The 26,328-nt window shown below is 37.6% G+C and overlaps 2 protein-coding genes across 2 annotated transcripts in view; both read right to left on the bottom strand.

Annotated features, from left to right (window-relative positions):
* Positions 1–2,684: 2,684 nt before the first annotated feature.
* Positions 2,685–26,328, bottom strand: part of LRRC63 (leucine rich repeat containing 63) — a 65,595-nt gene continuing 41,951 nt past the window's right edge. The window contains exons 8-10 of the mRNA XM_050766391.1: positions 18,844–18,927; positions 13,697–13,936; positions 2,685–3,788 (exon numbers count right to left, since the gene is read on the bottom strand). Coding sequence (XP_050622348.1) covers positions 3,575–3,788; positions 13,697–13,936; positions 18,844–18,927 — 538 coding nt within the window. The 3' untranslated portion in view covers positions 2,685–3,574. The remainder of the gene's footprint in view (positions 3,789–13,696; positions 13,937–18,843; positions 18,928–26,328) is intronic.
* On the bottom strand, positions 9,783–10,481 carry LOC126940465 (protein Abitram-like). The gene has a single exon (XM_050766382.1). The coding sequence runs from the start codon at positions 10,355–10,357 to the stop codon at positions 9,833–9,835; it is 525 nt and encodes a 174-aa protein (XP_050622339.1). The 5' UTR covers positions 10,358–10,481; the 3' UTR covers positions 9,783–9,832.

Below are 26,328 nucleotides of genomic sequence, written 5' to 3'. Positions count from 1 at the left end.
TTCAGTTCTAGAATTTTTCTTTCTTGTGGAGAATCTAATTAGCATGTTTTGGAGGGGCTAATTCTGCCTTACCTAGTTCCAGAGACGGGCATGTGACTCAGGCCTGGCCAGGGTATACCATCCATAAAACTCTAATGATTTGTTGGGATTTGTGACCCAGGTTGAGCCAATGAAAATCATCCCTAATGTATTTTACAGTAACAGTTGGGATAGATAGTGTGTTTTCCTCTGAGGTTCCTGAGATTCTTGTACATGAACCTGGAATGATTAGCGGCCATCCATATTACCTGGATATGAGACAAAATTTTTAGAAAGTAGTGGTAAGAGATAGATGATAGATGATAGATGATGGATAGATAGATAGAGTGAGCTAGATTAGACAGAAAAATAGATAATGCCTTGATGACACAGTTTGAGTCCTGAATGAGTTGTGTGCCAGGAGGCACATGCACAACATATATATATATATAGTTGTTGTTGTTGTTGAAAACCTCCTTCTTTGCTGGTCATATGTACTATAGATATTTTCCCCAGTGTGCTGCTTGTCTATGTTTTTGGTTATTTTTGCTCGACAGACATTTAAAAAATTTTTACATGGTAAATTTGTTCATCTTTTCTTTGAGGTTTCATTACCCACTTTAAAAAAAATCTAAATCTGATTTTTTAAAGACCATAGTTATTTATTTTCATGCTTTCAACTTAGACCTTTAGGTCTAAAATTGGAAATTAATCTTTGGTGTGTTGTGAGGCAGATAATCCCAATTTTTAAAAAAGAGCAATACATTATATAAATGTGTGTATATACACATACACATGTTGAGATGATTATCTCTGGCTTTCATTGGGTAGTGGTGTAGCCGAGTACCCCATTTTTAAAAGGAAAAAATGATTTTTTTTTTTCTTTTTCCTTTTCCCCTAGTTCCTACTTAGCTCTTTAGGAATGCAATTATAACCTTTACCTTCTCTCCATCCCATCAGGTGCGGCAAGCTTATCTATGTGTTTACTTAGAAGCTCCAGAGACCAAAACATGAAGCAAATCAGGCCCCTCTGGAACTCTCACCCACTAGGAGATTGCCTCAATTTACAACATAGCTGCCTGCCATGGCGCCAGCCAGACCACATGATAGATAAGACATCTGAAGCAAGTCACACAGACCCCACACCTCCTCCCCTCCTCCCCACCTCCCTTTAAAAGCCCTTGTCTTCTGCCCTGAAGGCTGAAGTGGTATCTCAAGGCAGGAGCCTGTGCTACTTCCCCTCGGGTAGCTCTTGAATTAAGTCACTTTTTTTTTTTCCACCAGACCTTGCTCTTGTTATTCAGACTCTGCAAGCAGTGGATGACTGAACCTGAGTTACAGAGGCATTGCAAGGAGGATTTTGTTTTCTTCTTAGGTTTAGTTGTATTTTCTAATATTTCTATTAAGGGAGGAGACCACCCCTCATATTGTCTTATGCCCAATTTCTGCCTCCAAAGAAAGAAGTAAAAACCAAAAGGCAGAAATGAAATCCACAGGCAGACAGCCCGGCGCGGAGCCCAGGGCCTGGTAGTTAAAGATCGCCCTGGGCCTAGTAGTTAAAGATGGACCCCTGACCTAATTGGTTCTGTTATCTACAGATTACAGACATTGTATAGAAATGCACTGTGAAAATCCCTATCTTGTTTTGTTCCGATCTAATTACCGGCACATGCAGCCCCCAGTCACATACCCCCTGCTTGCTCAATCAATTACGACCCTCTCACATGCACCCCCTTAGAGTTGTGAGCCCTTAAAAGGGACAGGAATTGCTCACTCGGGGAGCTCGGCTCTTGAGACAGAAGTCTTGCCAATGCCCCCGGCCGAAGAAACCCCCTTCCTTCTTTATTTCAGTGTCTGAGTAGTTCTGTCTGCGCCTCCTCCTGCCACATTTCTTGGTTCACTGATCCAGAAGCGAGGTGATTGGTGTCTTGAGTTTTGTCTGCGGCTCGTCCTGCTACACTATAAAAAATATGTCTTACTTTCATTAAAAAATACTGTAAGTTACTTTTTTTGGAAGATCTATAAGAGATCAGTCAGATTCAAGGTTTATACTAAGCATGAAGAGATTGGGTTCTAAGTATATTTCATATTTGTCTAAGTATCTAGGTATATTTAGTTTTGAAACATCCCTCAGAATTTGTCATTTCCCTTGAAAGCTATTCTTTTTTATTTCCTATTTCAATGTGAAACTACTCAGTTAAACCAAAACCCAACATGTTTTGAATAAATAAATAAACATATTTCTTCCCCAAGAAATATTTGAGGAACAAGGGTATTAATAAGCTATATGCCACAGGGAGTTAGTATTATTTTCTTCATCTTGTTTTCTAATTATGAATATATCACATTTTAATGAATTAATTTATCATACTATAAATATCCCTTTCTGTATACATGTGTAATATGGTAGTTACTTCTTTCATTATAAATAATTTTATTCTTACACTGGAAAATACAGTGTATATTTATCAAGCAAAGCAAAGTTTACCTGATTCTGCTGAAAAATGAAACAAAGTCTCAAGGAAAAGCATGTAAGCATCGCAATTTATTGAAATCAATAGAAAAATTATTTTGCCTGATTTATCTTTATTTAAATGATATCACTAAAAGATACACACAAACATGACATAATGTATTTTTCTGACATTAATGATAAGATAGCTGTGTAAATTTAAATCATTTCATATCACGAAATTTAATTAGCAATGATATTTGAGATTTAAGTGAACTGTGTGTAAAAGATACATGAAATAATTCTATGCCATTGTAAAGTTGTTTGTATATCAAAATGCCCTTTTATCTTTCTCTTACCAAACGTTAATTCTTAAAGGAAGTTTCACTGCATGCAAATGCTGCTTTGCAATGTTATTTTGTAAGTTGTATTTTGTTTTCCTGTCAGGCTATCACTGTAGGCCTTGGTAGATGCTGGTGCTAGCCTACAGAATCAGGCTAATGTCCAGTTTCTCAGCGTTAGGAAATGAAGTTCAAGGTAACAATTAAAGACTGTACCAGTTCTCTAAGAACCTGGGAAATTAATTTAAACAAACAATTGGGGATAGAATTAATCTTTTATTCCCCCAAACAACCTAAAATTGAGATGGTAGGCACTGGTCAGATTTCCACAGAAATGCACAAGCATTGAGCACTTGGATGTGTGACGTTGAAGCTGTATGCAGCACAAACCCCACTGATGGCTCTGCAATGCTATCTCGTCACTTAGTATGGATGCATGAAAAGACCAGTTGTAAGATATAACCCATTTTGCAAAGGATTCTAACATTTTTCCTTTTATAGTAAACAGGCTCTGAAAGAAATTTTCTAGATCTGTATTCAAATCTAAAGGCTTTACTAATCCTCCTTGAGTAATTATTCTGCAACAATTCCCTAACAATCACAAACTTTTATAAGGAGTTAGAATTACAAAGATAATTCATATGAGAAGACACTTATATCTTCCAAACAGAACCTCTACTTTCAAAGAGATGGATTACTATATGTAGACATATATGTAGTAAAAGCCAGTGAAGTTTATATATATATATGATAAATCATTGTACTATAATTCTTTTGACAACTCCACATCTAGAGCTATTCTTCTACTAGGACTACCATCTAAAATAAAACTGCTTTCCTTTATTCTTCTATAGCAAGAAGAAGAACAGACATGAAACATAACTGGAAGCTGTGATGCTCCAAAAATATCACAGGATCGGATGACACGAAAACCTTCACCAAACTTGGGACCATGACACCATTCACACCTGGATGTGCTGAAATGTAGGAAACAGCAAGTCAATATTTAATACATTTTTACTAAAGACTCTGTGCTATGCAAGACTCTAAACAGTATAAAATACAGCCCTTATCTTCATTGAGCTTACCACCTAGATAAGTGCTACCCCTTAAGTGAAAGACTAAATGCTAAAAGACCTAAACAATACAGTAGATATATTTATAATACAATCCTAGCTTTTTAAAACAAAAAAGTATATATGCATAACAAGAAAAAACTCTAATGATAGATCCCAAATTGAAAATAGTTATTATTCTTGGGAAATGTGATCACAGGGGATTTTACGTTTCTTAATAATGTGTTTATTTTCTAATTTTTTATAATAAACATGTAATTTTTATGATACAAAATAAATATATCATTTAAAAAAAAGGTACTATCATAACCCGGTATGGAATTAGAGTCCATAATGTATTTTTAAATGGTTAGAAATCAGTTACAAAATATTAATCCATTAGTACATTAACATTAGTACAGGAATAGACTATTCACAGAAGAAGAAAAAAATGAATGTCAAGAGAACATAGGTAAAGCTTCTCAATCTCCCTAGTAATCGGGAAATACAAAATAAATTAGCAAAGAAATACCATTTCACAACCATTAGATTATAAGAATATGTTTAAGTATTTAAACAAACTATAAAACCATTAGAAGAAAACATAGGGGAAATGCTTCAGGACATTGACCTAGGCAAAGATTTTATGGTTAAGACTTGAAAAGCTTAAGCAACAAAAATAAAAATAGACAAATGGGACTAATCTCAAATTAAACACCTTCTGCACTACTAAGGAAAAATCAACAGAATCAACAACCTACGGAATGGGAGTAAATATTTGCAAAGTATTCATCTGACAAGGCACTAATGAATATATGAGGAACTTAATTCAACAGCAGAAAAAAAAATCTGATTTTAAAATGATCAAAGAATAGATATTTTCAAAAGAAGACATAATAAATTGGCCAATAAGTATATGAAAAAATGCTCATCACGAATATTTAGGGAAATGCAAATAAAAACCATAACAAGATATCTTACCCCAGTGGGAATGGCTATTATCAAAAAGATAAAAAGTAAAAAATGCTGGTAAAGATGCAGAAAAGAAGCAACTTTCACACACTTTCAGTGGTAAATGTAAATTAGTACAGCCGTCATAATGGAGTATGGAGGTTTCTCAAAAAACTAAAAATAAAACTAACTTACTATCCAGCAATCTCATTACTGGGTATTTATCCAAAGCAAAGAAGATCAGTATATTGAAGGGACATCTGCACCCCCATATTTATTGCAGCACTATTCACAATCGCCAAGATACGGAATTGATCTTAATGTTTACCAACAGATGAATGGATAAAGAAAATGTGGTATATACGTAAACTGGAATACTATTCGGCTTTAAAAAGAATAAAAGCTTGTCATTTGTGGCAACAGGGATGATCCTAGAGGACAATATGTTAAGTGAAGTAAGTCAGGCACAGAAAGGCACTCACATGTGGAAACTAAACACAAATTGAGCTCATGGAAGTAGAGTAGAATTGTGGTTATTAGAGGCTGGGAAGGGTAAGAGGAAGAGGAGGATAGGAGAGGTTAAAAATGGAAAAAAGTCACAGGTAGATAGGAGTTTTAGTGTTCTACAGCACTGTAGGTGAATATAGTTAACACTTTACTGTGTATTTTCAAAAAGCTAGAAGATTTTAAATGTTAACACAAATAATAAGGTGATAGATATATTAAGCTGATTTAACATTACATACTAAATACATGTATTGAAATATCACCCTGTATGTTATAAATATGTATAATTATGTGCCAACTAAAAATAAAAGAAAAAATAAAAACAAACAAAAATTTCTATTATTCTCATGCACTAGGAAGTCAAGGTAAACTTCTGTGGAACATGAGTCCTCTGACCCCACTCTCAATGGAAGTGGATTCTCTGTCTGAGGTGATACAATGTGGGTAGAGAGACAGAGAGAGGCAGACAGCAATGATAAGTTGTACAGGACAAAAAAGACATACATAGCTGCTAATTGAGAGGGCAGCCATTGAAGTGAGAGCAGTAGCTGAGCTTAGAGTGACTTTAGTGCAAGCCCACAGGTGAGCCGCAATCCAAAGAACTCAGCAAAAGTAGGACAGTACCGAAATTTTCAGGAGTTAGAAATTCAGGATTAAAGCCAAGGGTAGACATTGGAGGATGACAGTGGTTGGGTGACAAATCCCTCCCTCACTGTTCTTATTTTTACTAATATCACAGTCGTCTATGATGAGGTTGAACCCGTAGTCATTTTTCATCCTCCCTTTCTCACTTGGCCCACATACCTAGGTATGTTAATTTTACCTCCATAATTTGTCTTGTTGCATTTCCCACCTGTTCATACCCCTGCTTATTACTCTGGATCAGTCCCTCCTTACCTGTTATGGACATGAGTGTTTTAACTGACCTCCACTCAGCTTGCCCTGCACTAGTCCATCTTTGACATACTGCCAGGTCTATTTGTACTATTTGGACTCAGTGACTCTCAAGGCCTGAAGAAGAAACTTCCAATGCATTCAGTGATCTCTAATGGACAGCTAGCTAACTCTATTTATTTCTTCTCCGTCTTTATTTTTTTATGAAATGGAGTCTTGCTCTGTCACCCAGGCTGGAGTCCAGTGGCATGATCTCAGCTCACTGCAACCTCTGCCTCCTGGGTTCAGGTGATTCTCCTGTCTCAGCCTCCCAAGTAGCTGGGATTACAGGCATGTGCCACCACGCCCAGCTAACTTCTGTATTTTCAGTAGAGACAGGGTTTTGCCATGTTGGCCAGGCTGTTCTCGAACTCCTGACCTCAGGTGATCAACCTGCCTCCACCTCCCAAAGTGTTGGGATTACAGGTGTGAGCCACCATGCCTGGCCACCACTACTCTTTTTTTTTTTTTTTTTTTTTTTTTTTTTGAGGCGGATTCTTACTCTGTTGCCCAGGCTGAAGTGCAGTGGCACAATCTCGGCTCACTGCAACCTCTGCCTCCTGGGTTCAAGTGATTCTCCTGCCTTAGCCTCCGGAGTAGCTGGGACTGCAGGCGCGTGCCACAACGCCAGGCTAATTTTTTGTATTTTTAGTAGAGACAGGGTTTACCACATTTGCCAGGATGGTCTCGATTTCCTGACCTCATGATCTGCCCACCTCAGCCTCCCAAAGTGCTAGGATTACAGGTGTGAGCCACCGTGCCCGGCCCACTACTCTTTATGGATGTTTTGTTCTGGCTAAATATTCATTTTTCTCTTTGTCCACATCCCTCTTTTCCCATTTTGTTTCCTCTTTCTGGAAGGTCCCTTGAACACAAGACATAGTTCCAAATTTTACTGGTCCTTCAAGACCCTTCTCAAATACTATTTCATCCCTGTATCTTTCCCCTGTGTCCCCAACTATTTGTCATTAGCTCCTCCTCCAGCTGCTTTTATTTATAATTCACTTGTATCAGTTTTTATTTACATGAAAATGAGTCCTTGTAAAATTTCCAAACAATATAGAAATATATAGAGAAAAACACAGAGATTCCTGCTTATTCTTCTCTTCAGTCACTGCAACTCCTCTCCCTAGAGTAACTAAAGCTCTTGGCTTGGGTTGCCCCCTCCAGCTCCTAGATACGTAACTGTTTCTTACATAAATGGAATCTTTCTCACGTGTGTGCTCCCTCACTCTGTATGTATGTGTCTGTGGGAATAACTTGCTTTTGTAATTTAATGAAATGTCTTGGACAACTTTCCAAGTCAAAGCATTTTTTTGACTTGGAAAGTTTAATGAAATGTCTTGAACAACTTTCCAAGTCAAAACATTTTTTTGACTTGGACAACATTTCCAAGTCAAAACTTAAGAATAAAATTTCATTCTTATTAATAGCATCATAATGTTTCATAGTATGAATATGCCGTAAGTTATTTTACCACTCTCTGACTGATGCAGTTTTAGGCTGCAGTTATAATCCCCGTATCTAACTTTGTGTTTACATGTAGCTATTTCTGTAAGACAGATTCCTAAGATTTAAGGTGCTATTTTAAAGACTAAGAAACTGTCAAATTGCCTTCCAAGAAGCTTTCACCAATTTATAGTACCAACAATGATACATGATGATAGTCATATTTTCGGGCATCCAAAGCTAGCACAATATCAATCTTGTCAATTTTGATAAAATAGGTAGGTTAAAAAAAGCTTGTTGCTATTTTACATTGCAGTTTCTTGATTACTAGTGAGATTTCACATTCTTCATGTTTATTACCTATCTGTGTATTGTCATCCATGAATTTCACATTCCTATCACTTATCTACTTGTCTACGGTTTATATCTTTTCTTATTGATTTATGGAAGATATACAGTAGTGTCCTCTTATCCAAGGTGTTGCTTTCCACAGTTTCAGTTATCAACTGTGGTCCAAAAATAATAAATGAAAAATCCCATAAATAAGCAATTTGTAAGTTTTAAACTGCCCACCTGGGACAGGAATTATCTCTCTTTGTCCAATGTATCCACATTGTAGACTCTACCCATTGTTGCCCTCTGAGTTATCAAATCAACTGTTGTGGTACTGCAGTACTTGTTTAGGTAACCCTTATTTTACTTAATAATTGCCCCAAAGAGCAACAGTAGTGATACTGGCATACTGTTATAATTGTTCTACTTTATTATTAGTTATTTTATTAGTTATTAGTTATTGTTATTATTAGTTATCTTACTGTGCCTAATTTATAAACTTTTTTCTGTATAAATGTATATTTTATTTAAAAACAGGGATATTGAAATGTATTTATGTGTTACAGCCCTTACAGAAAGATGACAAGTTTTATAGTCCTTTTATTTGAAATTCAGTGTAAATCAACCTTAAACTATAAATTCATAGTTGTTGGAGGTTTTTTTTTTTTTTTTTTTTTGTTTAAATGATGTGAAAACATTTGTTCCTTTCAAAGGCTTCCATGCCTTTGCACGACATATTCTCAGTAACTTATTTGCTGGTAACTAGAGTATGTGAGACTGAGTGACTACAATATGCATATTTCAAGAATTAGCTTCCCACTGCATTCTAATACATTTCCTAGGAAAGCTGTTGTATTGTTCAGAGCCTTTTCACATGTCCCTCATTTCAGCAGTCACAGTGTTGCAGTTTTACTTTGTTTCCGAGGGGAAGGCCACCTTGTTGGCATAAGGAGGGCAGAAGATATAGTCTGCACTCTGGCCTCTTCCCTACAACCTAAAAGGGAGAGGCGTTGAGGCAGATGGGCTGGGACTAGACTTTTTGGTAGTCACATTCTAGCAGATTGGGTAAGAAAGGTGGGTTAGGTTTTTTCAAACTTCAAACTAATAGGACAATGAGGCAAAAGCAATAACCATACTATAATGTTCAAACAGAAGTAGGTTAAAATGTAGTACGGTTATCCCTTGGTTTACATGGGGGATTCCTTCCAGGACCTTCCACATATACCCAAATCCACACATAACTCAAGTCCTGCAGTCGGTCCTCTGGAAACTGAGTATATGAAAAGTCAGCCTGCTCTATAAGTGGGTTTTGTGTTTGGTTAACGATATATTTTTGATTCGTTTATGGTTCCCTCTCACAGTTCAAACCCATGTTGTTCAAGGGTCAAATGTATTTACTGCTGGATTATGGGATAATGAGTAAATTATTTTTACTTGGCTACTTAAAACTTTCCTATATTTTCTAAATTTTCTTCAAAGAGCTTTGTTTGCTTGTTTTTAATCAGAAAAACATTCCTTGCACGCCAGTTGTTAGAGAGATGCAAGAGAACAGGGTGAGTACAAGGGCAGGCCAGATCTGGCAGGCTGAAGACAAATGGGAACCAAGGCTCATTACGAAAGCCAGAGAGGGAAAACGAAGTTCAGTGAAGCACTAGGCCTCCCCGGCGTATGGCTGTGAAGTATGCGTCACATATACTGGTTCTCCTTCTGTGGACTGATGGTTTAGGTCAGGTAACAAGAATCCGGCTTTGCTTTTTGCTCCATGTCAGTCCTCATGACGTTGATGCATGGCATTAATGCATTTTCACCATGACTTCTTCATACTGTTTTTGTGTCAGTAACCCTTCTGTTATGTTTTTACTTTCTTCAAATTTGGGTAACTCAACTGCAATGTAGCCTTCAGTGGATGGCTTTTCTTGAAGAATAGATGGCTTATGGAGAATGTTTTCAATCACTTCCATCGAACATCCTCTAAAACAACTAGATACAGTATATGCTTCACCATCTGAACAGTAAATCTTACAGAGCGGTGCAAGTTCTGTTAGAAACTGTGCCCCCCGCTTACATTTCCCAGAGACCTTGTTCTGAAGTCTGCTACAGTTGGTACTGATCTGACAGGGAATGCTTTTAATTGTTTTTCCACTTTGAAGAACTGGATGAGATTCTGTCAATGTGGTAACACATATTCGGTTAGAGTGCTGTGGTATACAGTGGTCCTCACAAGATTTTCCTTTGACATCTGCTTTGTACCAGTGAATGAAGTATCGATCCACAAACAAAGGTACCACTGGCCCTGCGGTTTTGTGCTTGGTAGCCATGGTGACCTCAGGCGCCACCACCCCTATAAATTAAACTTTATCATAGATATGCATGTATAGAAAAGCACAATGTATATAAGGTTCAGTGCTACCCATGGTTTCGGGCATCCACTGGAGGTCTTGGAATGCATCTCCCAAGGATAAGGGATGACTACTCTCTCTCTCTCTATATATATGTGTGTCTGTGTGTATATATATATAGTAATAATATATATATATTATTCAACTATTTTAAGCATTGCAATATCTTCTTCCAGTTAATGGCTTGTCTTTTAATTTCATTGATAGTATCTTATATTTACGTAAATATTACACTTTTGTCAAATTTATAAAACTTTGCTTTACTGTTTATATTTTTTGCATTGCGTTTAAGATATGTCTGCCTACCATGAAGTCATAGAGAGCCTTCTACACTTGCTTGTAAAAGCTTTAAAGTTTTGCTTTTCATATTTAAATCTTTAATCAAAATGGAAATGATTTTTTTGTGTGTCTGATGGTGCCATATATATAGCAGGAATCTGATTTTATTGTTTTTTCCTTGTGGATGACCAAATGTCTCAGCATCATTTATTCAAAAGTCTATTCTTTCACTACTGATCCACAGGGCTATTCTGTCAAATGTCAAGTTTTCCTACATGCATCAGAACAAAATAACTGGGTTGTTTTCTCTTCCATTGGTTGATTTGCCTTTCCTTGAACTTAATACCAACCTTTATTGCCTTCTCTAACTTTGTAGTAAGTCTTGATGTCTGGTGGGCAAGCCTCTTATGTTAGGCTTCTCTTTCAGGTTTCTTTTGGCTATTTGGAGCCTCTGCTTTTCCACATACATTTTAGAATAAGCTTATCAAGTTCCTGAGAACATTCTATTGGCATCTTCACCAGAATTGCATTGAATTTATAGCTCTATTTGGGAATAACATGTGTTTTTAGTACTGAATCTTATTATCCCTAAGTATCTATATCTCTTCCATTTAATTCAGCCTTCACTATTTTATAAAGATTTAGCTTTTTATCCATAATGTTTCACACATTTTTCACTTAATATATTTATACATTAGGTTTGTTTCTTCCTATCATAAAAAGTATCTTTTAAAAATTGTATTTCTAACTGTTTGATGTCTGGTTTTAGTTATATTTCTTAAACCCCGCATTTGTTATTAGGATTTCATAGAGATCATGTTTGTTTACCTACATATTTTCCAACTGCTTTTCTCACCATTCCTTCTTGCCTCTCAGAACTTGCTTCCGGAATCATTTTTCTTTTGTCGATGTACACCCTTTGCAACTTCCTTTGGTGAAAATTTATTGGGAGCAAATTCTGTTTTGGTTTATATAAAAATACCATGTTTTCTCTTGTTCTTGAAAGCTTTGCTGGGCAAAATAATATTTTTTTTCAGTCACTGGTCCACTGTTGCTGGCAGTTGATTTGTTGTTTTTTGTAAGTGATTTTTTTTTTCCTGGGTGATTTTAGGTTCTTATCTTTGTTTTTGGGGTTCTTCAGTTTTGCCACAAGGTATTTTACTTAGCTTTTATAGAGCTCCTGATGATGTCTGTGAATTCACATCTTTTTTTTTTTTTTTTTTTTTTTTTTGAGACAGAGTCTTGCTCTGTCGCCCAGGCTGGGGTGCAGTGGCCGGATCTCAGCTCACTGCAAGCTCCGCCTCCCGGGTTTAGACCATTCTCCTGCCTCAGCCTCCCGAGTAGCTGGGACTACAGGCGCCCGCCACCTCGCCTGGCTAGTTTTTTGTATTTTTTAGTAGAGACGGGGTTTCACCGTGTTAGCCAGGATGGTCTCGATCTCCTGACCTCGTGATCCGCCCGTCTCGGCCTCCCAAAGTGCTGGGATTACAGGCTTGAGCCACCGCGCCCGGCCGAATTCACATCTTTTACTTCTAAGAATCTGTAGCCAATATCTCATTGAATAATGACTCCTACCATTCTCTCTGTTCTCACTTTCTGGGTCTGTAAGTGTATGTTAAATCTTGTCCTTTTTTCTCCATTCTCTTTACCTCCTGTCTGCATATTTACTATAATTTCTTCAGATCTCTCTTCATGTGTGTATAATCTGCTGTTTAACTCACGCATTGAGTTAATGTTAACTATTATTTTTTAGTTTCTAGAATTTCATTTTACTTAACATTTCTTTCTCATGTTTTTCTGGTCACAGTTGCAATACTAATATCCTAGGTCCTTGGAAATTAGTATCTGTTTGATTGTTTTGCTTTTTTCTTGGTGGCTTGTTTCCTCATATATTTGGAAATTTCTTTAAGCTGTGAGCTAATATTCATTTGAACATAACTTTCTGGAACGTTTACAGTCTAAATGGAGGATGTTTCTCTCAAAAACATTTTTTTCTGCTGGGAGAGTTAGTTCACTGCTCTGGGACCATTAAGCCTCTTTTGGAGTCCACATTTAATTCAGGAATCTCAAATTCAGCTTCCCAAGTACCTTGTGGTGAATCCAAATCTCATGATCCCATATCTGTTTACCACACACCAGTTAGGTTATAATTCTTCAAAAAAATTACTGCCTTTGTGATTTTTCTTACTTTCTCATGTGCATTCACTAATATTGACATCTTAATACGTTAAAATCAAAACCTTCTGGGCCTAGTTCCTTTTTCATAGGTAGATTTTTAACCACTGTTCAATTTCTCCAATAGTTACTAGGCTGTTTAGGTTTCCTGCCTTTTATTGAGTCAATGTTTATAATTTATATATGCCTGGGAAGCCATTTTACTTAGGCATATAGCAAATATTTGTTAAATTAATAACCTAAGCACTGATGGCCAGTAATTCAATAAAAGTGGTCTTCTACCGTCTGAAGAAAATAAGCGACACACCTAAGTGGACTGTAAGGATGTGGGAGTTTAAGTCCCCTGGTCTTGAGATTAGGCAATGATTCCAACGCTGGTCATTGATACTGTGAGGGAGGTTACTCCATGCATGCCTGCTCTATTCCTGGTCTCCATGACGTCACAGTGGAGTGAAACACCTCCCAGAATAGTGTGCCTGGAGCCAAATAATTTTTTTGGAAGAATCCACTTCTATGAACTCAGAAATTCATAGAAAAGATTTATGCAACCACCATATAGACAACTAACATTTCACACTGGAGTTAAGTAACAACTTGAGAATATCACACAATGGGGTTGGATTCAGACTACATTATTATACCTGAAGAACTGGGTGGAGCGATGTGAAGAATTGTGTGTATGGTTTTGTGTGTGTCATGGAGTACGTGTGCGTGTTAGTGACACTGTCATCTAAGCCTGTAATGAAGAACGTTTTAAATGCTTAAAGATATATTTTGGTTAAAAGGGCTTTAGCATTTGCTCACCAGTTTAGTAACTTCTGAACTTCTACTGGGATCTTATCATAAAATTTATGTAGTTTATTTTGGACAATGAACAAAGAAATAATTTGAGTAAGTTGTTGTGGATTATTCAAAGAATTCTCTCTCCAAAAACAAGGATGAGTGAAATTATTCTCAAACTGAATTTTTGTCAGGTTAAGCTTCAAAATTCCATGTGGGAAAAAATTCAGTTCATTCCCATCAACGGTCAGTCTTTCAAGTGATCTGTAAATAAAGGACACCATACTTTAAAAGGTATTACACAATTCATAATATTAAAGTAAAATTCTGCCTCAATCGTTCTTAAAAATTGGCATCAAACCTAGTACCAATAAAACACAAGTATGAATTTAAGTATTTCTTTAGAATCAATAGAATTAATTTCTAAAGCAACTGAACCAATATAGTATTATGCAAATAAGTGCATTTGAGCGAATAGCACAGTTTAAGTATATAGTTTGGATTTTTGCAATATGTCATCACTATGGAACAAAAAATATCCACAAACACAAGACTAATCAATGTCATATTACATAAAATATAGTATAGTATGATTCACAGAATATATTTTCTTAGACAAATTAAACATCAATACATATATATTTTTTCATTCAAGCCCAATCAAAATAGTGAAATTTATGCTATCAAAACATATTATGTGCTATTTTGTGCTTAAACTTTTCATTAACTGGGTCCTCTGGGTTTTTTCTGTGTCAATTACTTCTAATAACCCTTATTCTTTATTCAAACAGAGCCAACATTACTGATTTTCTTATTTTCATTTGCCTCAATGGTATTTTTGTACAGTCATGTATCTCCTTTCTAATTAGTCCTAGAAGCAGACAGAAAAGAGTCTATTCATGAGAGACCCATCAAAATCAAATCGAAGGCTGGTCCAACTTGTCAAATGTATTAGAGGTGAAAAGGCTGATATATGAACTTTAGGAAACAAATTGCTGAGGGCCTCTAGATTCTCATTTACAGTCTAGTTTCACATCTTATATCCACACAGTGTAACTTATTTATGACTCCTGCTGATAACATTAAAATGTGATCAACAAGGGTATTTAAAACAATGAGGCTAGGAAGATGGCACCTCAGCTCTCTTCATCCCTCAACCAGAGTTTGACTAATTCACCTCTCATGGTCTGAAAAAGGTGAGCAAAATCCTGGACTCTGCCACAGTCCTGAGAGAGCTGGCATGGCCACCTTTTTCTTCTGCACAAATCACAAGCCTAGGGGCCAGCAGGAGAGAGTCCTGCTCTGGTCTGAATGTTTCTGTCCCCTCAAAATTTAAATGTTGAAATCTTCACCTTAAGTTGATGGTATTTGGAGGTGGGGCCTTTAGGAGGTGACTAGGTCAGGGTGGGAGCCCTCATAAGTGAGATTAGTGCCCTTATAAAAGAGACTTGAGAGACCCCTCACCCCTTCTGCCATGTGAGGTTAGAGTGAGAAGATGGCTATCTATGAGGAAGGGGGCCGTCACCAGACACCACATCTGCTGGGGCCTTGATATTGGACTTCCCAGCCTGTGGGAAATAAATTTCTGGTTTTTATAACTTCCCAGCCTATAGTATTTTGTTATAGTAGCCCAAGCTGAGAAATACAAACTCTATGTGGACAATCAGAATGAGTGTGGCACCCCCTAGGCAAATGCTAGTGAAGGTTCACCACGGCTCACCAGAACAGCCATGGTGAGGCTCTCCCTGTCTGAGTTGGTCTATCTTGGAGGACACACCTGTTTAGCTGCCTCCTTCCCCTCAATGAGTTCTAAGAGAGTTAGGGGGAGGCTAAACCTTTTTTTTTTTTTTTTTTTTTTGAGATGGAGTCTCACTGTGTTGCCCAGGCTGGAGTGAAGTGGCCCGATCTTGGCTCACTGCAACCTCTGCCCCTTGGGTTCAAGTGATTCTCTTGCCTCAGTCTCACAAGTAGCTGGGATTACAGGCGCCCGCTACCGCCACGCCTGGCTAATTTTTGTATTTTTAGTAGAGACAGGGTTTCGCCATGTTGGCCAGGCTGGTCTTGAACGCCTGACCTCAGGTGTACACCACCATGCCTCGCTAATTTTTTTATATTTTGTAGAGATGGGAGTCTCACTATGTTGTCCAGTCTGGTCTCAAGCTACTGGCCTCAAGTGATCCTATCACTTCTTTTATTCTATCTTATTAATTTTGGCATTCTATTGTACTTCCCTAATCTGTTAGTGGCTATCAGGCAATCCACCCGCCTCGGCCTCCCAAAGTGCTAGGATTAAGCTGTGAGCCACCGCGCCTGGCCGCTAAACCATCCTTAAAGCTAGAATAGCTCTGTGTTGAGACTGCCTTGGCAGCTGAGCACCTTGGGATGCAGAGAAGCTTCCTCCTGGTCCACCACTCACTTTCTTAGCATTCTCAGTGGTGTTCTGTGACTGCCATTGGACTTGCATGGAAAAAAGAGTGGCCAGAAGAGAAAAACACATAGAACACACAAAGCAAAGGTCCTGGGACAAGCACCTTCTGTGGAGGGATGGATAAAAAGTTGGGGAGGGGGGGTGGGGAAACAAGATTCAAATATAACACACACAGACACACAGAGATGTTCTGGAACCAAAATGCATAATTTGTAAAACTAAAAAGTTAAGTGGATGAATGAAAGAAGAACATGGTCTTCATGGGGATCCAAATTAGAGGCAAAGACAAAGTAGAAGAAATAATTCAAAACAAAAAAATAAAGAAAGAAAGAAAAACCACGAGGAAAAATCTAGTACCACGGAAATCAGATCTAGGAGATCTAACATGTAAATATAGGCATTTTAGGAAGAAAATATGAAACAGATGAGGAAATAGTTAAACATATTTTCTTAACCAGAAAAGAGAAGTTTGAGCTGGCTGATTAAAAGAATTCACTGAATTCCAGGAAAGACAGTTTTAAAAAAAGACAACTTGTAAGCATAATCTAATACAATTCTGAAAGGTCAAAGATTATGGGAGAATCTTAGTCTTTCCAGTTAAGAATGAAAGTCACTTAGGGAGAAAAAAAGAATCAAATTGGCATCAGGTGCCTCCCCAGCACCCTGGGAACTAGAGGAGGACACAATCATGGAGGTTACTGTGAAACACGCTGAATGCAAGCTTGTCCATTCACTCCAGACATCATTTATTTGTCAGGGTTAAAGATTCTGAGAAAAATTACCTATGGATTCCATCTGAGGAAAATACTTAAGGAAAAAAGCTAAACAGCCAATGAATCAAAAGAGACATGGCCAGGTTCCAGGTGACAGGAAAGGAGTGAAACAGCTGTAAACAATGAGTCTTGAAATACATACAGATAAATACAAAAGGAGAATGAACTAAAATACTTGTAAGATTTAAGTGCTAAATAAACATTCTTTAATAAAAAGAGACATGATGCAAAGGAAAATACTAATGAGAATCTGAAACAAAATTTTCTAAACTATTTCAGCAAAGCCTAGAGTTGGATAAGGGGAAGATGAGTTTGGAAAGAAAGCAGGAAAATAACAGTGTTCTAAAGGTCTCAACGAACAGCAGAAGAAGGCAGCAGTGGGGAGATAGACCATCACGGTGGGGGAAGTAGTTTTTATTTTGCCTTTATAAAACATTAAAGAAAATGTGTTTGATTATGAGTTTGGGAAAAGGAAAGATCACCACTAACAGATGAGGGAAGTACAATAGAATGCCAAAATTAATAAGATAGAAAAAAAGAGGTGGTAGGATCACTTGAGGCCAGGAGCTTGAGACCAGACTGGGCAACATAGTGAGACCCCCATCTCTACAAAATATAAAAAAATCAGCGAGGCATGGTGGTGTACACCTGTAGTCCCAGCTATTCAGGAGGTAGAGGCAGGAGAATTGTGGGAGTCTAGGAGTTCAAGGCCATAGTGAGCTATGATCGTGCCACTGCACTCCAGCCTGGGTGACAGAGTGAGATCCTGTCTCTAAAAATTAAAAGTAAAATAAATTCAAAAATTTAAAAAGAGAATAAACAGCATCCTAAAAAAATAGGCAGGAAAGGGGGAAAGTAAATAAATACTAAGTACAAAGTAAAATGAAAAGCAAAAAATTAAATATGTTGGTCATAATAAATATGAACAGGCTGAAGTTTCCTACTAAAATATAGAGATTCTCACATAGGAAATTAAATAATTGATTTAAATATTTTAAAAGCAGAGATAAAATTATCTCATTCTGCTAAATGGAAGATTACGTTCCTAGGCAACAAAATAAAATGCAGTAAAACTAAATCAGAACTAACAGGAGAACTTGGTTACATACATTAGTTTTAAGTTAATATAAAGAAGTACATAGCTTTTCTCTATTCTGTACTGAAAATAGTTAGCAAGTGGAAATAAGAGAAATATTACATTACATTCATAGTAACAATCACAATTATAAAACACTTAGAAACGGTTATTAGGAAAAATATGAAGTGACTCATAAATTCTTATGAAGAACATAAAATGAGATCTGAAAAAATGAAAAAAATGTTTTAGAGTGGAAAAATTTATCATCAAAAATATAAATTCTCCCAAATTTATGAGTAAACTCTATGCAATTGCAATTAAAATTCTAAATTTGTGATTATGTGTGTTGCTGGATGTGCTAGAAATTACACAAAATGATCATAAGGATTATGTTCTAAAGAGAACAGTTAAGAGACTATTATTGAAAAATAATCTCCCTACTAGTTATTAAAAATTATTCTGAAGTCACAATCAAAACAGTATGATACTGACCTATAAGGACATAGGTAAACTTCAGAGTTTTATTAATGTTAGAATTGAAGCTTTGCACAAAAATTATATTTTGTATTATTAGCATTTTGCGTATATGTATTTCCTTACAAAAAATAAATGAAACATAGTAAGAGTCACAGGTACACACAGAGACAAATGGACGTAAGTAGCTTATCCATTCTGTTAAGTAGTCATCTGTACTGTTCTTTAAATCCTGAAAATGCTATGTCTTAAAAATACTGTACACCAGTCATTCAAATTACATGTTTGGTAAACTTTGTACTTCACAGATTACATGTTATGGCTATTAAATAAACGAAAGGACTCAATTTTCTCCATCACAATCATTATTAAATATATAATTAAGGGGCATATAACTTTCTATGTACTTCCAAAATACCTGAGTTTCTGAATTTCATTTGGAATAAAAGTGAGTTCATTATAGGAAACATCAAGTTCTTCAAGATAAGACAAGGAAAATAACCTTAAATAGAAAGAAAAAATTAATTGTAGAAATGATTATGTATCATCACTGGGAATAAATAAGTACTTGAGTAAGTAGGCAGGAGTATAGAAACCAGATTTCTAAGATCTTGAAATTTATATCAACTTCTTTTCATTATAGATGGTGTAATTACTGTGAAAATTCCTAAGAATTACTCATCTATCCATTAAGACCAGTTTGAGATTTTTGGAGTGGACAAGGCCCTATTTAGAAAAAGTCACCTGAGAAGTTTTCATTATTACTTACTTTTTTTTTTTTTTTTTTTTTGCTTGTCGCATTAGTTTCCTAGAGATGACATAACAAATTACCATCATCTGGGTGGCTTAAAGTAACAGAAATGTTATTTTCTCACAGTTCAGGGGGCCAGAAGTCCAAAATGAAGGTGTCAGCAGGGCTGGTTCCCTTCGGAGGCTCTGAGGGAGAAACTGTCCCTTGCTTCTCCCCCAGCTCCCAGTGGTTGCCTGCGACCTTTGGCATTCCATGGCTTGTGGCAGCATAATTCCAACCTCTGTCTTTGTCTTCACATGACTTTCTTATAGGGACAATAGCCATCGAATTTGGGGCCCACGCTTAACCAAGTTGGTATAAGTATGACCTTATATTAACTAACTGCATCGGCAAAGACCCTATCTCCAAACAGGGTCACATTCTAAGGTTCTATATGGACATGAATTTCTGAGGGAAATTCAACCCACTACAATTGCATTAAGATTTTTCTAGTAAAATACCTCTGATCTTTCTTTCCATCAAGACAGGTACTTAAAGGTGAGAACCAAAGAATACAAACAGTCTGTAAAAACATAGTTGCGCTGTCACAAGCCGTGACTCCTAGGGGATGGAAGTGGGAATTGCTTCTTGAAGACTGGAATTCAAGGCCTCAGTATCGTAGTCATCATAACCCCTAGTAAACACCCCCTTCTTTGTATGTGCTGTTCTCAAAGACTTTCTTGTTTTCCATATAAATAAAAGGTGAAAAGTTATTTGTATGATTTTTAAGGCATCATGAGCAGAATTTTTCACTAACTTCTTACTATCTTAACATGGCATATAAGGTCCTCATGATCTGGTCCCATGCTACTTGTCCCCCATATTCCTCTGTGGTCCAGCATTTATTTGCTAAAATTCCCTGAATTAACCAGTTATCACATATCTCTAAATAACACGTAAAATTTCCCCAAGCTTGACTCTTTGATCATTGTCTTTTCATTTTTTGTCTTGGCTCAGATATCATCCAACAAACTCTTCCCAAATCCTTCAGACTGGGTGAGACGCCTCTTCTGTACTTCTCTGCTCACCCTCTCATAGTACCCATCACATTGTGCAATAAATGTCTGCCTCCTAAAATTATGAGCTTCCAGAGGACATGGATTCAATTTTATATTTCTATATATCCAATGCCTTACACAGCGTCTAGTACATGGTAAGTGCTGAGTAAATCATAACTGAATGAAAGGAATGGTGACCCCAGTTAATTTAAAATAATTTGCTCTGAGAAGTTAATGAGATTGACTAGGAAAACAAAAGAAATGCCTTTTCAATTCAATGTTCATCTCTGACTTCTTATCATCTCGGTAAAGAAAATGTTAATACCATTTGCTCTGTCTTTCAATTCAATATCATATCATTTTCTTGCCTCAGGCAGTTTCTGGAGTCATTCCATCTTCCCGTATTTCTTTGGCTCTGGCAACCTAGTTTGGTTCCAGGCTTTCACTATGGATGCATATTCCTGCTGACTGTGAGATGTAACAGGTGTAGGCAGCACTGAGGAAGCTGAATAGGTTCTAGAGTTGAAGTTTATGTCATTTATATATGGTTTTTACAGAGAAAATCTGTTCCGACACCCTCAGTTTGGTCTGATACTCTATGCCCCACCAATACCAAATCTATCACATTTTTTAGGATATGTAAAATTTTTTACATTTATTTCATTGCTTTATTTAGTAGCATATTATTGGCCAATGAGCTGCTTAAACTAGAGCCCTTCTGTTAGCTTGCAAGATTAGACTAGCATTAATAATTTCATGTATTATCAGCAATGACCACCACACTGATATAAGTATTTATTAAAAGCCTACTATATGGCAATTTAGAATGATCTTTTACCATACCAATATAGGATTGTTGTTTTTTACAGATTAAAAAAAATGGAAGCTGTAAGAGGTTAAGCAATTTATCCAATTTGGTATGAAATAAAATGTAGCTATCCCTTTTCATCAGATATGTGGAGGCAAGGCAATTTAATCCCCTTCTTTAATAAATAACAATATGGGGAAATAAACGTGTACAATTTCAGAATCTGCTCTTAAGACAGGGCTTTCAAGTAGGCTGTTAGGTTCTTTTTGTTCCAAGTAGTTTCTCTTTCCCAAAGAACGTACCTGCCAATTAAAGCAAATTGAGTCAAACAAGTAAGGCAAAGATTTGACTCCCTTAGTTGAAGTAGCTATTTTCTATGTCATTTTTCTCCTGCTATCCACTGAGGAAAAGATAAAGACTTTTTGTTTTAACCTTTGCCACAGTTGTTTCTGCATAACCTCAGGGCATGAGTCTAAAACCTGTCTCTGTCCTTTACTTTTCTTCACCCCACCTCCCTTTTTCTCCCTTTTTTATCTTTTATCTTTTCTACAAAAGCTTTGGGAAGAGAAAAAAAATTTGGATTTTTGAAGTGATTCATTAGCTTCATTTTTTTTTTTTTTTTTTTTTTTTTTTTTGAGACGGAGTCTCGCTCTGTCGCCGGGGCTGGAGCGCAGTGGCCGGATCTCAGCTCACTGCAAGCTCCGCCTCCCGGGTTTACGCCATTCTCCTGCCTCAGCCTCCTGTGTAGCTGGGACTACAGGCGCCCGCCACCTCGCCCGGCTAGTTTTTTGTATTTTTTTAGTAGAGACGGGGTTTCACCGTGTTCGCCAGGATGGTCTCGATCTCCTGACCTCGTGATCTGCCCGTCTCGGCCTCCCAAAGTGCTGGGATTACAGGCTTGAGCCACCGCGCCCGGCCTAGCTTCATTTTATAAGAGAGTTGAAAAGACAAATCAAAGAGCTTTTTATAGTAATAAAGTTCCAAGCATAACATGGGAGTGTCGATCCACCCGCCCCCAATAGGAGGCCCCTGTTCTTCCGCGGAAGCTGAGCTTTCCTGCCTCCATGCTGCCTCACACAGTATGCCCTAAGCAGCTCAAAGCAAAACCTTAGGAACAAAAATGTAGGCCTCAGTACATGTGTGCTTTACTCAAATAGAATTTTTTTTTCTTTATTAACTTCTAATTTGCCCTACCTTGAAACAATCGTTACATAATTTCAAAAATATTGCACCTTTTATTTTATTTTAGAAATAAAGGAAAAGAGACAAATCTGTGAAAATAATTGAAGGATTTTAAAAATAATTTACGAGATTTTTTTTTTTTTTTTTTTTTTTGAGATGGATCTCACTCTGTCGCCGGGCTGGAGTGCAGCTGCGTGATCTCAGTTCACTGCAACCTCCACCTCCCCTGGTTCAAGCGATTCTCCTGCCTCAGCCTCCTGAGTAGCTGGGATTACAGGCACGTGCCACCATGCCCGGTTAATTTTTGTATTTTTAGTAGAGATGGGGTTTCACCATGTTGGCCAGGATGGTCTTGATCTCCTGACCTCGTGATTCGCCCACCCTGGCCTCCCAAAGTGCTGGGATTACATGGTGAGCCACCACGCCCAGCCAATTTACAAGATTTTCTTACCTAATTTTTGTAACATCCTTGAAGACAAGTGTTAGTTTTCTTTTCTTTTTTTTTTTTTTTGTTGAGACACCGAGTCTCGCTTTGTTGCCCAGCAGACTGGAGTGCAGTGGCCGGATCTCAGCTCACTGCAAGCTCCGCCTCCCGGGTTCACGCCATTCTCCTGCCTCAGCCTCCCCAGTAGCTGGGATTACAGACGCCCGCCACCTCGCCCGGCTAGGTTTTTGTATTTTTTAGTAGAGACGGGGTTTCACCGTGTTAGCCAGGATGGTCTCGATCTCCTGACCTTGTGATCCGCCCGTCTCGGCCTCCCAAAGTGCTGGGATTACAGGCTTGAGCCACCACGCCCGGCCAACAAGTGTTAGTTTTCTAAACTTTCAGATGGAAACTGAAGTTAAGAGTAGGTCAGGGTCTGGCACGGGGGCTCACGCCTGTAATCCCAGCACTGTGGGAGGCCGAGGTGGGCGGATCACGAGGTCAGGAGTTCGAGACCATCCTGGCCAATATGGTGAAACCCAGTCTCGACTAAAAATACAAAAAATTAGCCAGGCATGGTGGCCATGCCTGTAATCCCAGCTACTCAGGAGGCTGAAGCAGAAGAATTGCTTGAACCTGGGAGGCAGAGGTTGTGGTGAGCCAAGATCCTGCCATTGCACTCCAGCCTGGGCAACAAGAGCAAGACTCTGTCTCAAAAAAAAAAAAAGAAAAAGAAAAAAAAAAAAGAGTAGGTCAGTGGCTTGCCAGAGTCTATAGCACATAAAGGGCAGAGCTTGCCTCTGGAAGTATCTTGCTTTTTCTACTCTATCACTTTGAGTCTCATGAAACTTAGCAAGATCTTGTTAGGAATGCAAAGATAACAGTGAAACTACTCCATTATACTTTTAGTAAAACTTTGAGAAGGTACCAAAATAATAAATCTGGGAAAAAATATGTATGCATATTTTAACATACGGAAACTATAAGAAAAAGACTAATAATGAAAAGAATTAAAAAGACAATCTTTTAAATACAATACTTAGCCACCAAAATAAACAAGAGTTTCATCTCCCCACAAGAGTTGAAATCTTTGACTGGTTTAGTTTTAGTTTTAGTTTAGCTGTTACTGCCATAACAAATTGCAACACAAACAGTGGTGTACAACAACACAGATTTGTTAATTATAGTTATATAGGTCAGAAGTCTGCACAGGTCTCACCCTACTAACATTAAGGCATCAGTAGGACTGCATTCCTATCTGGAGGCTCTAGAAAAATCTGTTTCCTTACTCATGCAGGCTATTGGCAGAATTCAGTTCTTTCCGGCTGTAGAACTGAGGCCCTTGTTTTCTTGTTGGCCGTATGCTGAAGGCCATTCCCAGGTTTTCAAGCTGCCTCATTCCTTGACTCATGGCTCCCTTCCTCCATCTTCAAAACCAACAAAAGCAAGCCAAGTCCTCAGGTGGTATCTGACAAATGCTTCTGCATCCCCCTTCCATTTTTAAGAGCTCATGTGATTTGACTGGGACCACTCAACTAATCCAGAATAATCTCCCTACTTTAAGATCAGCTGATTGGAACCCTTAATTTCATCTCCAAACTTAATTTCCCTTTGCCCTGTAATATAACATATTCACAGGTTCTGGTAGAATACAAACATCTCTGGGGACCATTATTCTGCCTATCACAGTTCATCCCTAAAGATTCACATCTATCCCACATGCAAAATGCATTCACTTATCTCAATCTCCTGAAAGGTCTTAACCCTTTACAGCATCAACTCAAAGTTCAACATCTCATCTAAATCTCCGAAGTCCCATATCTCATAGGTGTAGGTGAGGTATAGGTGAGGCTCCAGATATAACCCATCCAGAAGTACAACTTTTCTCCATTTGTGGATCTATGATATTAAAGAAACAAGTTATCTGCTCTCAAAATACATCTGTGAGACAGGCATAGGATAAGTTATAGATATTCTGGTCCAAAAGGGAGAAAATGAAAGGTAAACAGGAATTACCAATCCCAAGCAATTCTGAAATAGGACTGAGTAAACTTCATTTGGTTTCCAGGCCTGGGAATAATGAGCAGTAGCTCCCAGCTCTGCCGCCTACTTTCCAGTTTCTACCCTCCTGGCTCCTGGCTCTGTCTTTTGGAATCACAGCTCCACCTTCTGTGCTCCTGGCTTCATCCTCCCGGGTTCCTGGCACCACCCTCTGAATCATCATCCCTTTTTCATGAAAGTTGGCACACATATTCAGCTGTTTCCTGACCATGGAATTTTGGAGATCTGACAGCGTTTTTTCATTTCATACTGTCTTTGTCCTTAATACACTCTGGCAACATTTCTATTAGTATAAAATCTTCAAGAACCTGTTGGGGTTCCCATGTATTTCATGGGTATCATTCCATAAGACAAAAGACTTGTCCACAGATTTCATTCCCAGTTAATCCCATTTCTATTTTTGACTTTGCTGAAATGGCTGAGGCCATATGACATGAGGTCATCATTAAAAAGGAATGGAATACTGATATATACAACATGGGTGAATCCCCAAAATTTATGTTGAGTGAAAGATGTCAGACTCAAAAAATCATTTGTTGTATCAATCGACTTTTAGAATTTTCCAGAACCGTCTCAGCTAAGCCCACAGCATCGTCTCTCAAACATTCACTTTTCTGTGCTCTGTTCTTTTCCATTCCTCTCAATATCAATACTAAATCATCACAATTTTCTTTAAAATTTCTTTTCAATCATTATTCTTCTTGCTCTCAAAGATTATCTGAAGTTATTTCATAGTAATCTCTCTCAACTGATGCATTATAGGAGCTAAATAAATCTTTGCTGACTAAATGAATTTCCTGTTTTCTTACCCCTATAACTATATATTTTACATGTTCATTTTTAGGACCTACCTCCAGTTTTAGAAGATAAGGGTTACTCCTCCTGTTCAAGACCAGAATCTCCACCTGAGCTGATGACTTCTTCCCCTCCCATCTCCTGTGAAATTCTGCATCATCTGTCATCCTTCCACATCTTCCATCTATTCCCTATTGGTTTCTTTCCAACATCCTGTAAATATGCCTGAGTCTTTAAAAATCTAACAACAAAAATGTTTCTAAGATCTCACATTCTCTATAGCTTTTATCTAATTGCTCTTCTCACATTGCCTCTAAAGTTCTACAAAGAATGGTCTACACTATTACCAATTTCTCTCTTCCCATTCCATCACAACCCACTGCAAGCTGGCTTTTATTGCCATCATTCCACTAAAACTGTTCTCACCTTTACTCTTACTGAGCTTCTCTATTGTATTTGATACTGTTGGTCATCCTTCTTTTTCAAAATAATCCACTTCCCTGACTTCCATGATACACTTGGTTCTCTTTATGCAATTTGAGGCTTTTCCTCAGTCTTTTATAATTTCTTCTTTATCTGTCTTTGAAACACAGACATTTCTCCAGAAATATCTCCAGCACAAAACTCTCCTGTGAGGTTAATATGTCTAAGTCTAGATTTGTGATGGAAAACAGAAATCTAAAACCAATATGTTAATCTAAAACAAAACTCATTATTTTTCTTCATTCAAACCTCCTCAGCCTTGTCACTCTTGTGCTTAAAAACAACCAATGGCTTCTCAATGCACTTTAAATAAATTATAAATGTCTCACCTGACCCTCAAAGCTTCATGGGATATAGTCCCC

The sequence above is a fragment of the Macaca thibetana genome, chromosome 17 (assembly GCF_024542745.1).
Source record: "Macaca thibetana thibetana isolate TM-01 chromosome 17, ASM2454274v1, whole genome shotgun sequence".
In the NCBI taxonomy this organism is placed as follows: domain Eukaryota; kingdom Metazoa; phylum Chordata; class Mammalia; order Primates; family Cercopithecidae; genus Macaca; species Macaca thibetana.
Note: the sequence above shows the minus strand (reverse complement) of the source record. Positions and strands in the feature narration are given on the sequence as shown.